Below are 13260 nucleotides of genomic sequence, written 5' to 3' on the forward strand. Positions count from 1 at the left end.
CCTTCTCCCGCTGCTTTGAAACCAGGATCTCTGTTGTTTTTATTCCTGGTCTTTTGTGGCTACCGCGAAGGAGCATCGTCCAGAAGGCACCGTGTGCTTCTTCTCCAGTGGCTGCCGCTCTCCCGGTCCTTTTCCAGCTGGGGGCCCCGCCACAATCTGCCGACCCTCCCCGGCCCCGACGCGGGCAGCCAGTGTGGGCAGGGGTTGGGGGGCAGGCGGGAAGGGGCTGGGGAAGGATTTCGGTGGGGTGTGAAGGGACACCGGGCGGACGAGGGGGGATGGGAGAGCAGGCGGCAGCTGGGGAAGGAGGGGCGGCCGGGGCCGCGGGGGGCCGCGCTGTCGCGTCCCGGGGGGCCCCGCCGTGGCAGCGCTCTCGCCGCTGCCCCACGGCAGAGCCGGGCGGCCGGTGAGCAGCCACCCCCGGGCCGCCCGCCGCCTGCGGGGGCCGCCCGAAGCCCCACCGGCCATTTTTGGAAGGGAGAGCTCCCTCGGCTTTGTCTGGGCGGCCGGCGGGAGGGGGCGCGCCCCGCACTCCTCGGCCATGTGGGGTGTGAGGCTGCGAGCGAGGAAGCGCTACGGGGGGCCAGGGGCGGCGGGGGGACTTCCCCAGCCCCTCTGGCTTTTCGGCACACCCGTGCAGGCGGGCTGAGCCTCACACGCTGCTTCAGTGCGTGCAACCCCACCCCGGGAAGCATCTGACTGTTGTTGGAGGGGAAGGGCGCCCAGATGTGATCGCACCCTTGCCCCCAGCAGCCCCGCTCCCCGGTTTTGCTCACCCACCGCTCCCGCTTTCCCAGGGAATCCAAAGCGGCATCAGCCCTGGGCATCTGTTGGTGCAGCCCTGGTTCGCCTTACATTCAGCCCTGGTTCGGCTCTACCTCACCATGCCCTTCCCTTCCCAAGCCAGAAAGATGTCTTCCCTGCTCAGCTTCCTCAAGTAAACCGGTGCCCCAACACTTCGTCAGGTTTCTCGGTTAATCGTTAGGAAGTTGCTCTGAAAGGGCAAAGTGAGAAGGGAAAGGGTCATCTATTAATTTTAAAAGCCTCCCCACTCATTTTTGGGGCACATTGTAGGGTCATTGCAGTCAATGCCTCACTTGTTCAGCTAGATGTAGGTGGATTCAGTTCACCCCAAAGAGTTTTCTGTCCACCCGGCTTCAGGGGGACAATGCCTACGCACACCCAACTCCACCACCGCCCTTAAATTATCTGTTAGATTGGCCATGTGTCTGCAGAAACTGTTTTATGGGCTTCTGAATACCATTAAATCTGTTGGGTTTTAGCAGGTAGTGCACATTTCTATCCAGCCTCTATTCAGGGTCTCCCACAGTTAAGCAGGAATATAGAAAATTTACATTTTGGAGTTGAAGAGGTGTATCTAGAGCCACCTACCACCCACAGGACCAGTGCAGATTTGACTCCATTGGTGGGGCATGGCTGTTCTTTCTAAAAAAACCCTACATGATGAGTGGAAAAAGGATGATTTCTCTCATTCCCAAAGGGCAGCTCTCCATGCCCACAGGCAGGTGTTTTGGGATGTGTCAAAGAAAAGGCAGCATTCAATCTGCGATGCTAATGAGCTGCACTGATCACTATTGCTCTATTTTTTCTCTAGGACTTGGAGGCTCCAGTCAAAGGCAGCCTCACCACATCTATCCAGGATATTTCATACAACTTTATGCTGTGGTGCTTTTTTCCCTGAGAATTGTTGATCTTCTTCAAAATCAACATTTGCTAGAAAGGAACCCATTCTTCTTTTTGGACAACTCCTTGCTGTTAAGGAAGAGCATTGACCACAGATGAAAGGGGTTTATGATTTTGTGTTAAAGTATTGTCTCCTGGTGCTGTTTTCTGTTTAGTTTAGTTACATATAGATCAGAGTTTAAAATAGTAACTAAGCACAATGCAGGTTCATACTCCAAGGCTTTTGTCTGTCACTTGATTAGTCATCGATAGGGATTTCTAATGCAGTCAGGAGCACAGTGTTTTGCCATATTTAAAACTTATTCCCAGTTTATTTCAGGGATCGTATAAAAAGAGTCATGGAAAAGAATGGGTTTCCTGAAAAACCTAAATGCTGTACTCAGTATTTAACTGCAAGAAATGCTTCACTTCTAGCACAACAAAATAACCAAACAACCCCTTTATTTCGCTGTGCTGTCACTATTTATTGATTTTTTAAGATTATTTCTTAATTTTAGATGCACTTGTTCCAGATTAAAGAATATTTGTATCCTTAAAGTGTATAGAAAGAAGATTAATAATATTAATAAAGATATAATCTATGAAGTTTGTTTCAAGATGACAAAATTTTTAAAAAAATATATTAGAAAATTTGTTAGTAAAAAACATTAACCAACTAACTAACTTTAGCAAGAACAAATTAATACAGGTAAAAAAACATAAACTTATGAAATATAACACAGATCCAAAAGAAAATATCGGCTTTATTAATTTAGAAATTCAACAGTTTTGAAAAATAAATGCTGAATTTAGTATTTATTATTAAATTTCACGTGGAGATTCTACATGTATGATGTTTACAACAAGAAATAGTCATTTGATAACCAGATCTCAAAGGTGTTCCCAGCTTTCCAGTGCTTGACCTACAACTTCAGAACTGCAAAGCAAGTCCTGGCTTGTTTTGCCTCTTCACCAGGCTCTGCAGAAGTTTTAAGATGAGACTGTGCATACACAGATATGATGTCTTATGCTACAGGTTTGCAACAAAATATACAATATCAAAAAAAGAAAAAAAAAAAGAAAAAAAAAAGAAAAATAACCAAACCCAACCATTTTGTGTAAGAATAAAACTAATCAGTTGCAACTTTATTTGCAGCAGATGGAAACAGTGTGCGTCTATACAATAGGGTTCTTGTAGGGATTTCAGGTATAAAACCTCATATCTTTTTCACTCCTTTTTCACCCATAATTTATAGAGAAAACAAAATCTTTCCTTAGGCTACATTTTGTCAAGTTTCTTTTTTTTCTTCATGCTCAAAACAGTTTCTAAACTGTCTGGAAGGATGCGTGGGGCAAAATGTATTTTTCTGATTGGCAAAGAAAGAGTTGTTCTTTCTTTCCTAATTATTAAGACAACTGAACTTTGAAGCCTGACATTTTGCTGCTTCTCCTTGAAATACACCCATGAACCACTTCGAAGTTAGTTTTGAACCTCTGCAACTTACTTACAGGACATGGGGAAAACCATAAATTAGGTTGACAGCATTTGCATCCAGAAAGCTGATCTGGTTTGTTCTGTTTCTTCAAAAGGCAGCATTTGAAAATCCCATTTGCAGCTCATGAGCATAACCTTTCAGCCAGGCCAGGGGGTGATTCCCCAAGAAACTGAGGGGGCACCTGTTGGCCTTTAACTTAACGGAGCAAGGAAACACTTTTGTCTTATTCTTCCCATTGTTTCGTTCTGTCTGCCCACACTTTTCTGCTTCTCAGGGTAAATAACCACAACTTGCTGAAAACACATGCAGATTCAAAACTAGCAGTCTTTGGGCTACTTTTAGCTTTCTAAAGCTTAAGGCAGCATTAAAAGTGGGCAATTAAAATTAAAAAGTCAGGATATAAAAAAAGTTATATTTGATCAAATGATTAGACTATACTAGTGACATGAAACATCCACATTTATTCTTATTATCTTAGAAATACTTTTTTTTTTTTTCCACTTTAAGAGAGAAAGCTGTATTTTTACCATCTTGTCAGTGCTGCAGGAAATTTAACTAGAATTTCCTGAATTTCAGGGCTTAACTAAGCAACTTGAACACTCAATTGAATTAAGTTAGTTAAAGTCTGTATTTCGTTACCATCACAAGTGATATTTGAATTTTTTTGTTTTAAAAAAATTAAGATCATATTTCGACTTGAACCATACTTCGATTCAAAATTAGATTTTCAGCATTGAGTATTAATACTAGAAACCCACACAAAGCTAAAACAAAGTGGTACGAAACGCTTCTGAATTTTCCTGGATCCATCATTTAATGTAAGAGCGTAGACTGAAGCATGCAATTAACATTTTTTTTCACCCAAAGAATGAAAATAAACAAATTTTGGCATTCTTTTGCTAACACAACTTTGACTGTATTTTTACATTTTTAGCTTATGGCAAATAAAGCAGGTATTAACCTTGCCTCTAGCTGTTGCCTATGAGAATGTTTCACTGGCTGTTTACATATAGGCTGGGGCTTTATCACAGGTCTGATGCAAGAAAGCTGAATTTTTTCTCTGGCCTCTGTGACCCCATTATGGGACTTTGTTAGTGTGCATTCTGCGAGCTCAGCCTCACTCCTACAGCACGACTATAAGTTCAAACAATGGGCTCAAAACAGACTTGCAAAAAAATAGCTTCAAAGTAGAATTTGCAGATTTAGGTTTAACTAAATATTTAATTTGTTTCACGTTTTCTTGCTTGATTTTTTAACTTTGGTTTAAGCAGTACTTTAAATGCATTTTAAAACTCAGATATACTTTTTGCTGTTGCAAAACTTTACAGAAACCAAAAATATTTCTTGAAGAAAAACTTGAAACCGAAATTTGTAGAAACTGCTACTTAGTCCAAGATATATTTGTGTGCTTCCAGTTGTATCAAGGATTGCTCAATTGAGATGTAAATTGAGCTTTAAAACAGGAATTAATTAGCATGAAAGTAACGCTATATGTATGCACTTTAATTTTGTCACACTAAGACTTGTATTTATTTTCACAGGCAGTGCCTTATGGGGATGCAGGGGATTTTTGTTTTACAGATCTCTTTTCTCCTACTTTAATACTTACTTTTGTAGAAGTTTTAGTTACTTGTCTTAGCTACTTTTGGGAATAACTAGGCTGTACAGAAAATGTTTTAGAAAAAATAAGTTCAAACTTCATTGAGTAATTAACTGTCAGAGAAGCATGACTTGGGGGGAAAAATATAGGTATTTCCTTACATAAAAAGGTTGTGCCAGCCATTTTGTACTGACAATAGCTACCCAAATGGATCTCTTGTAATCAAAATTCCCTCACATTTTATACATAAAAATATGTACAATATACTAAGGTAACCCGCTGCAAAGGAAACAGTTACATTGTGTTTAATGAGAAACACAAAAGACTAAGCCTGATTTATTTTAGATCAGACAAAGAATAACTGAAACGACCTAATGAATTTATTCAGATACAAGCACTAATGTCTGCAGGAGGAGCCAACAATCCTGCAGCTCAGCCTTCAGCCTCACAGGTAGTTTAAAATTGCTATATACTCTATAATTCACAGACTCAACAAATTCGGTCTGCTTAAGAAACAGAGCAGAAACCAGAACTTGACTGTATTTAACATTAGGTTGCCTTCTGATCTTGAGAAAAATAATAAGTGGCAAAAGATAAAATATATACTGTGCTGGGAAAATACACTTTAAATACAAACATTCATGACCACATTCTTAAAAGGATTAATGTATTAATGGCCAATTTAAGCAGCTATTCTCATGAATGTTACATCAACATTGGAACACTTATTCCTGATGAAATTTGTAAAAGACAGAATCAAAATATAAACCAAACTACTGTCTGAACTGGAAGGCAATGAATTCTTATCAACCTCAGGCAACAGAATACATTTATTTTAAGATACTCAACCAAATTAAAACAAACAAACAAACAGAAATGCAAACTATTAAACTACAGCAGCTAGCAACTCTAATTTTATTTTCACACAACAAAATAACTGATTTAGACCAAAACCAGATTTTTTTTAATATTAAACCCAGAATGTTACAGAGTTTCTTCAAAGGCCAGCATTACACCAGAATTTTTAGAGAAAAAAAGATGGAGATTTTTTTCTTATTAATAAATAATGGCTACACAGAAGGAACCCTGGGCAAAATCTAGCCAGTACCAGGTAATAAAAGGCAAATTTAACACTCCTTCACGATAATTTTAAGATATGGAAGGTCCTGGGGCTGAATTCACCACAGACCCATGAAACTAGCTGCAAACACCACTATCGTACTAGTAAGGCAAACCAGATTCTGGAGAGGAGGGTCTCATTGTTCTCACCGAAGGGATTTCATGCTTGGGTTGCTGCCCCATTTTACTCCCTTACTTGATATTTCTCCCCCCCACCCCTTGGCAAAAAGATCTCTGTGATCAAAGGAGGAACAAACGAGAAATATATTCTTATTTCTCTAAAATGTAACAAAAGAAAACCAAACAAAACCAAACAAAAAACCCCATCTGAACTGAGTTAAAATACACTTTATCAGTGAGAAACATTTTTACTTCTGAAATAAAGTCTTCTTTTTCAGTTCTCCACTCCTTGTAAAAGCCCCACAAAACATTTTGTAGCTAAAGGAAGCCATATTGGCAATTCTTCCTGTCAGTTTATCAAATAAATTTCTGATTTCGTCTGGCTATATTATACATGATATATTTGTATTTTCTCTACGTTCTCTTTCCACCACAATTGCAAAGATCTCAGGTTTCAGATATCAAACTGAAATATGATAAGTTCTATCATTTTAAATCCAGCTGTGTCAAGCAAAGTGAACACTGATGAAAAGTTTGTGTACACATATAAATTCAAACAAGATTCTAAGTTATTTTTGTATTATTTAAATGTAGATGATCAGATTTTTGTTTCGTAAGATCTGTTTGCAAACGTTTCAAAGGTGAAATTAAGATCAGCTGAGAAACCGGTACTTTAATAGAGAGATCCCTGGGCAAAAGGGAAAAAAAAAAATACTTTCAAATCAGCATGCAGAGGTTCATTCTAATCCACAGCCACTATGTTTCATATACCGAAATACTTATCTAGAAATCGTTCGTATCATTTTAATACTGTGATAACATTGCACTACAAAACAAAGAATTCCTGTAACTTTCCGGTAAGCAAAACAGCACAGACAGCTCACCTCTTTATAATTCTTTTCTTTATTGCGAAATAAAGAAATAAAAATAAATAAAATAAAATCGAACAGAGCTGGCTACGTTTTTTTGATGGTTGTTTTGTTTTTTCTCAAGCTCTAGAACTTCCGATGCAACCGTGTAATTTATTTGTTTCATTCAACACCCGCACAGGCAGCCGCCGCGCTCCCACTTGCAAATTCACCGAGCTTTGCAGTATTTTGTGGCCAAAACTTTCGGGTCGGAGCGGAGCCGTTCCCGGTGCTTCCTGCCTGTCCGGGCAGCCTCGCCGCCCGCCGGGAGCCGCACCGAGCCCGCTCCCAACCCAGAGCCCGACAGACTGCGGGCACCGAGACACCGCTCCCCGAGCTGTCGCACCCCGGGAAGGGCGGCCGGACCTGCCGGCAGCACCACTCCAGCACCCGGGGACACGGACCCCACCGGCTGCTTGCCGCCGCCGCCGGTCCCTCCCACGGCTCCCCGTTGCGGGCATGCCGCGGAGCCGGCCGCACACCCCGTTCCCGTCAGGCGCCCGCACCCCACCGCTCCTTTGTTCCGGAGACCGCCGGAACCGGCACCTCTGCGGCGTGGCACCCACTTACCGCCTGACAAAGCCCCGGCCCGCCACCGGGAGGGAGCGGGGCCGCATTTCCCGTCCCTACCCGCCCCCCGCCGCCCCCGCCGCCACACCGCCGCCGCTTTCGCGCCACGCGCGGCAGGGGCCGGCGCAAGAGCCAATGGGCGGTCGCGAGCGCCCGCCCGCCAGCCAGTGGCGGCCGCGCCGCGGCAGCGGGCGGCGCTGGTAGGCGCAGGGCACAGCCAATGGGAGCCCGCGCCGCGCCACGCCCCGCTTTACTACGAGTTACTATGGCCGCTCGCGGCTGGGCGCGCGGGGCGGCTCCGCGCCCCCAGGGCCGGCGGCGCCTGGCGGGGGGGAGGGGGCGCGGCCGCGGCCGCCCAGCCGCGGTGACCGGGCCAGGGGGGCTGCTGCGCCGCGGCCCCGTCCCGCCCCGTCCCGTCCCGTCGGCGGGGGGGCGGCCCCCGGAGGAGCGGCGGCTCCGCGACCGCGGGATGAGGCAGGGCCGGCGGCAGCGGCACCCCCGCGCGGCACCCCCTGAGCCCGGCGGGTGGCCACCCGGCCGCCGTTAGGCCCCGCGGAAGGCGCCCGCCACCCCCGCACCCCGTGGTGGCTGCCCGGCCCCCCTGCCCGTCGTGGGCGGCCGCGCCTCAGCCACAAACCCACGCGGGAGCCTTTGGTGGGCGGTGGCACGCAAAGGAAAAAAAAAAAGAAAAAGACATTTAATGATAAACCTTGAGGCTGCGGACGGTCCAACGTGCCGGCCGGCCGCCCCGCGCTGAGGAGGGAACCTCAACGGAGCGGGGGGGCTGCTGGCTGCCGTAGGGAGCGCCCTGCCTACCCGTGACCGTGGAGAAGGGGGCGGACGGACACGACGGGGACTCTCGGTGTGTCACCCCGGAGGTGGGGAGAAGCACATGGCTGAGTTTAATTCTAAATGGCAGACTGTCGTAAAAGCCCTTGCTAGTTAAAGATTGGTTTTGCTTCCTTGTGTAGAATATTTATGCTTTTTAACTTCTTGTTTTGCCTGGGCAATAAACATAAACATTTGAAACATTAAAAAAAAAAAAAAGCCAACACAAAATTGTATAATGCCTTTTCATACATAGGTGTCTCAAAAAAACAGGTTACCTGTGAAAATGCTGGACTGTGTGCTCATGTATTTCATTTGTGACTAACAAAATAAATTACATCTCGAATTGCAAAACTGTATTCTCAATAAGATTAAGATTTGGGAGTGCCCAATTGATCTGAACTGAGTCCATTTGTACTGGGCAGTGGAGATTTGTCAGGCAGCATGAGCAAGTTTTTTTTGTTGATTTGCCTTTTTTTGGCATTCAAGATTTGGATTTACTCTTGAATCCACTAACCAACCCACACTTCTTCACAAACAAAGCTATACATTATGTAGCTTTACAGAAAATATTTCAACTTATTGGCAAGATGTTTTCAGAGTATATCTATCAAAAAAGGGATTGCTAATAAGCAAAGGTGTTTTTTTCCCCAATCATCTGATTACAAAGAGGTTTATGGTATTATTAGATAACTGATGCATACTGTTATAATGAACTCTCAATCTTAATTTCTTTTTAAAAAAATTCCAGCAAAACACATTATCAAACTAGAATAAATGAAATATACACACCCTGTTTAGCAGTTTAAAGAGGAAATACCAGATACCGCCATAGACTAACCATGCAGAAATGAGCACATGCAGGCTGCCTTATAGATTCAGTACAAATCAAATTTATAAAGAATGCAATTAATCTGCAAGAAGTGACTAATTCCTTTCACAAGTTTGACTAAGAATTCAGCAGTTTGGAGGGGGCTGTTTTTAACTTAGACAATTGTTTATTTTAGCCAGACTACACAGGATGGGGTTATGAAATATAAATTCATTTAGGAAAAATGCCACATCCAGCATTGAAGAGTCAAAACCAGGTTAATACTGTAGGAAAAAAAAAAAATCTTCTTATCTCCAATATAATTATTTGCTAATTTTCTACGAAATGGAAGTTGTGATTAAATTCTGATGAGTGGAACACAAAACACTCGCTTTCCTCAATCACAAGCTGACAATTAAAAGTTCATAAAAATGACACTGAGATTAACCAATGGGTTGAAATCACAAATATTAGTTTCTCGGTAAACCAGGCGCTTGGATCCACACCACAAAAAGGGCCGTATTTCCAACTTACTGCAACATTCACCCAGCCCCTGATAATTTCACAATGGCTTGGGGCTCCAGCCCTCATGGTGAGCCATGTCTCCTTGCATCATAACCACCACCAGCGACATCTCCAGCGACTTGCTCTCCTCCGAGCCCCGGGTCCCATCGCCACAGCCGAGCGGCAGCGGCCGGGGACCGGGTGACAAAAGCCTTACTCTCGCCCGCCTTCCAAGGACATTTAAATCCCCTCTTCTTTAATTGCAGACTTGGTAGAAGTTAGGCGCAAAACTATGAAGCATTCCTGTTTACTACGGATTTCCAGATGTACTAGAGGACATGTGGAAATCCATTCACTGCTCACTAATAAAAGTATTTAACCATTTTCCATGGATATACCTATTAAAACCTACCACAAGAAGCCTACCATGGAATAAATGAAACCTTCGGCTAAAGTGTGTTGAATTATTAAACAAAACCTACTAGATCGCTATATTAAACACAGTGCTGGCTTTCATTTCCGTATCCTTTCTTCATCTTCAGGCAACATTTTCTTTGCACTGGAAAGGCTCCACACCCCCAAACCCCTCCCCCACAAGCCCACCATTGTATCTGTACGAATGTGGAGAATTATGAATGGTTCCTTAAACCGGGCCGGGGAGAAGTGGGGGAGGAGGGGGGTCGCCAAATCCCTTTGTGTGCCGTTACCAGCCGAGGGCAACGGTGCCTTCGCGTTCCCCCCCCCCGCGCCGTCCACCATTACCCAGCTGGAAAGGGAGCACGGTCCCCCCGCCCCTCCCCGGCCGGGCAGCGCCGGAGCGCGGCTCCTTCGCCCCAGGACTCTCCCCTTCTTCATCATCCCCCAACTCTCCCCACCCCTTTGTCTTTTTTTTTTTTCCCCTCCCTCTGCTTTCCTCTCTTTCTCCTCCTTTCCGTAAGGCTCAGCGCAAGGGGCACTGCGAGTGATGCAGACACATTACCATATGGGGCTCCTCCGAGGCTGGAGAGACCCCCCGCCCCCGCCCCGCCAGCCCCTCAGCACGCAGCCGCCGCTGCGCGGGAGCGGATCCCCGCTCTCCCCCACCGCCTCCCCCTACATCCGCACTCCCTCCCCCCTCTTCTTCTTTCCCCTCATCCTCCTTCTCCCCCCTCCCCCCCTCGACCCATGGTGCCGGGGAGCTGGATCGCCCAGGCACGACCCCAATGAATAATCCCCACAGCCTGGCACGGCGGGGGAGGAGCGGGGTGGGAGGGGGGGGGCGGGCATTGCGGTGCCTTTTCCCCTCCCTCCCCGGGATCACACCCCGCTCACACGGGGGGAGGTGCGGTCGCCCAGCCGATTTTGGGCGGTGGGGGCGCGCGGAGCGGACTCCCCCGGCGGAAGGGCAGAGGCGGCGCAGACCGGAGCAGCGCCGGCGCCCACCCTACTCCGGTTTCCCCTTCCCCCGCCCTCGGGCCCTCTCTAAACTTGTCCTGTCCAGCCTCCCCCCATCCTCCCTTCCCGTCCTTCACCCCGGCCCTCCTCCTCCTCCGTGAGTGTGTGTGAGCCCCATCCACTCGCTAATTGAAGGGCTGGGATTCCTCACGTGAGAAGTTGATTTGTAGTTTGAACACGTGGCTCATTCAAAAAGCCGGAATATTCAAGTAATTTTTTTTTCTCTTTCCCTCCCTCCTTTCCTCCCCCTAAGCCCCTTCTCCGTTTTTTCTTTTTTTCCCCTTTTTTTTTTTTTTTTATTCTGAGAGGCGGCGCCTGCACGCACGTAGTGTGACATTTTCATAGTCCGCCTGCTGCTGCCAAAGGGACTTGGGGGCAAGACAAAAAAAGTAGTTTTTTTTCCCTTCCCTTCCCTCCTTCCTTTTCTCTCCTCAGCCCGCCATCCGCGGCCCCGGCGCTGGGTGTTTCCCCCGCGCCCCCCATGCGCCCGGGTAGCACGGCAGGCACTTAGGGCTCCCGTTTGGCTACGCTTTTTTTTTTTTTTTTTTTTTTTTTTTTTTTTTTTTACCCCGAGAGAGAGGGAGGGACACAAGCTGCAGATCTGATTTTTTTTTTTCCTTTCCCCTGTCCTCTCTCTCTCTCTCTCTCTCCTTCCTCCATCGCATTTTGTTTTATTTCCCCCTTCCTCCCCACCTCCTCTCGCAAGACGAGGGTTGCAGCCCGCGGTGCGCGCCTCCCCGAGCCGCCAGGAAGATGAACAAGCTCTACATCGGCAACCTCGGCGAGAACGTCAGCCCTCTCGACCTGGAAAGTCTGTTTAAGGACTCCAAGATCCCCTTCTCGGGCCAGTTCCTGGTGAAGACGGGGTACGCCTTCGTGGACTGCCCCGACGAGAGCTGGGCCATGAAGGCCATCGAGGCACTTTCAGGTGAGCGGTCCTTTCCCACCGCTCCCCCGTCTTCTCCGCAGCCCCGACGGCCCCCGCCACCCGCACTCCTCCGCGGTCGCGGAGCTGCTGCAGCGGCGGGCTGGGCCTCGCCGCTGGCCTCGGCGCGGGCGGGGGGGGGGGGGGGGTGAAGATTGGGGGGGTGTCCCTGCGCCCCCGCCCCCAGGTGAGGTGCAAACTGGTGTTTTCCTATCGTGGCCGGAGCCGCCTGGCCTTCCCACGGAGGCTTTGCGCGGGGCTTGCGCGGCGGTGGGCCCCCGGGAGGGGCCGGCCCGGCCCGGCGTGGCGGGGGAGAGGGGCCGGGGAGGGGCGGGAGCCTGGGCCCACGGACCCGCGGCGCGGCGGCTCACATGTTTTTCCACACCCCACGGCCAGCCTTGCTCCGTCAGGTCCTCGTTATACTTGGGGGGAGAGCGGGGTCGGCGGTCGCAGTGAGGCGAGGGCGGTCTGCGGGCGCGGAGCCCTGCGCGGGGTGCGCTGCGCTCCGTGGGGCAGCGGCTGCACACCCCCGCTTTGCGCACAGCTGGACCCCCCCCCGCTCCCCGCAGCCCCTCGCAGGGGCCGCCTCTCCCTGGAGCGGGCTGGGGCTCCCCGGCTTGGTGCAGGGCGGGGGGCGAGCCGCCGAATTGCCCCGAACTTGGGAGGGGGGGAGCCCCGCTGCCCCGCACTCCCGCCCCCCCCCCCCCCCCCCCCCCCCCGCCGCCCTGCTATTTATTTCGGTTTCTCTTCGCTGCTCTCACGCACCCATCACCGCCTCCAGCAGCGCGCCGGCTCTTGGCCCCGACATCCTGTTTTTGTGTGCTTAAAAAAAATAAATTAAAAAATATATTTTTATTTTCGCGTGAAGCGGTTTTGCGGAGGTCTGCTGGGAGAGGCTCCCTTGGAAAAGATGGGCTCGAGCTGCGTTCGGTGTCTCGCTTCGGCTCCCTTCCCGCCCTCTTCCGAGCAGAAAACCGCCCGAAGTTGGAGGCCCGGCGGCGGCTCGGGGGGCGGCGGGAGCCCCCACTCTCCGTCCCCGAGATGGGACGGCCTGGTCGGCTCGGTGGGGCTGAGCCTGGCTCCAGCACTCGGCGTTTCACGGGTCGTTTGGAGCTCGGGGCTAGGGCGGAGGAAGGGGCCCCGCCGAGGGCAGCGCCGGCTTCCCCGCGGCAGCGGTTCGGCCGCCGAGCTGTGTCGCCTTCCCGGGCGCCGGGTCCCAGCTCCTCCGGTGCCCGGGTTGCCGATGAATGGGCTAACGTGTT

General features: G+C 48.8%; 1 protein-coding gene across 1 annotated transcript in view; it reads left to right on the forward strand.

Moving 5' to 3' along the window:
* Nucleotides 1–10978: 10978 nt before the first annotated feature.
* Nucleotides 10979–13260, forward strand: part of IGF2BP3 (insulin like growth factor 2 mRNA binding protein 3) — a 117865-nt gene continuing 115583 nt past the window's right edge. Inside the window, exons 1-2 of the mRNA XM_065831242.2 lie at nucleotides 10979–11282; nucleotides 11780–12001. Of these exons, the coding sequence (XP_065687314.1) occupies nucleotides 11827–12001 (175 nt within the window). The 5' untranslated portion in view covers nucleotides 10979–11282; nucleotides 11780–11826. The remainder of the gene's footprint in view (nucleotides 11283–11779; nucleotides 12002–13260) is intronic.

The sequence above is a fragment of the Patagioenas fasciata genome, chromosome 2 (assembly GCF_037038585.1).
Source record: "Patagioenas fasciata isolate bPatFas1 chromosome 2, bPatFas1.hap1, whole genome shotgun sequence".
In the NCBI taxonomy this organism is placed as follows: domain Eukaryota; kingdom Metazoa; phylum Chordata; class Aves; order Columbiformes; family Columbidae; genus Patagioenas; species Patagioenas fasciata.